Source organism: Morone saxatilis, unplaced genomic scaffold (genome assembly GCF_004916995.1).
Source record: "Morone saxatilis isolate NCDOM2014 unplaced genomic scaffold, NCSU_SB_2.0 Contig7, whole genome shotgun sequence".
NCBI classification, from domain to species: Eukaryota; Metazoa; Chordata; class Actinopteri; family Moronidae; genus Morone; species Morone saxatilis.
In genome coordinates, this window is record NW_023340246.1 from 16,558,631 (window position 1) to 16,559,026 (window position 396).

Consider the following 396-nt stretch of genomic DNA (forward strand, 5'->3'; position numbering starts at 1 on the left):
TTTTTAACGTACATCTTGTGACATCCTTTTTTAGGTTATTCTTGCCGCAGAATTTCTCAAGAGTGCAGATGAGCTGGTGAAGCAGAAGATTCACCCAACCTCAGTCATCAGCGGATATCGTCTGGCTTGCAAGTAAGATGTTAATGAGAACTGCTCTGTTTAGAAGTGTTTATAAACAGACACCGATCGCCCCTGGGTGCTTCAAATATTTAGTTTTTGACACGCAAACCTGCTTTTCTGTCTTCCAGGGAGGCAGTTCGCTACATTAATGAGAATCTCACTATTGGGACAGATGACCTCGGCAGAGAGTGTTTAATCAATGCAGCTAAGACATCCATGTCTTCCAAAATCATTGGAGTGTATCCTTTCAGCTGTACAGTGCATGAATGCTTTGTT

The 396-nt window shown here is 42.2% G+C and overlaps 1 protein-coding gene across 1 annotated transcript in view; it reads left to right on the plus strand.

Annotated features, from left to right (window-relative positions):
* tcp1 (t-complex 1) overlaps positions 1-396 on the plus strand; it is a 5,273-nt gene that overhangs the window by 1,919 nt on the left and 2,958 nt on the right. The window contains exons 4-5 of the mRNA XM_035678090.1: positions 35-132; positions 249-359. Of these exons, the coding sequence (XP_035533983.1) occupies positions 35-132; positions 249-359 (209 nt within the window). The remainder of the gene's footprint in view (positions 1-34; positions 133-248; positions 360-396) is intronic.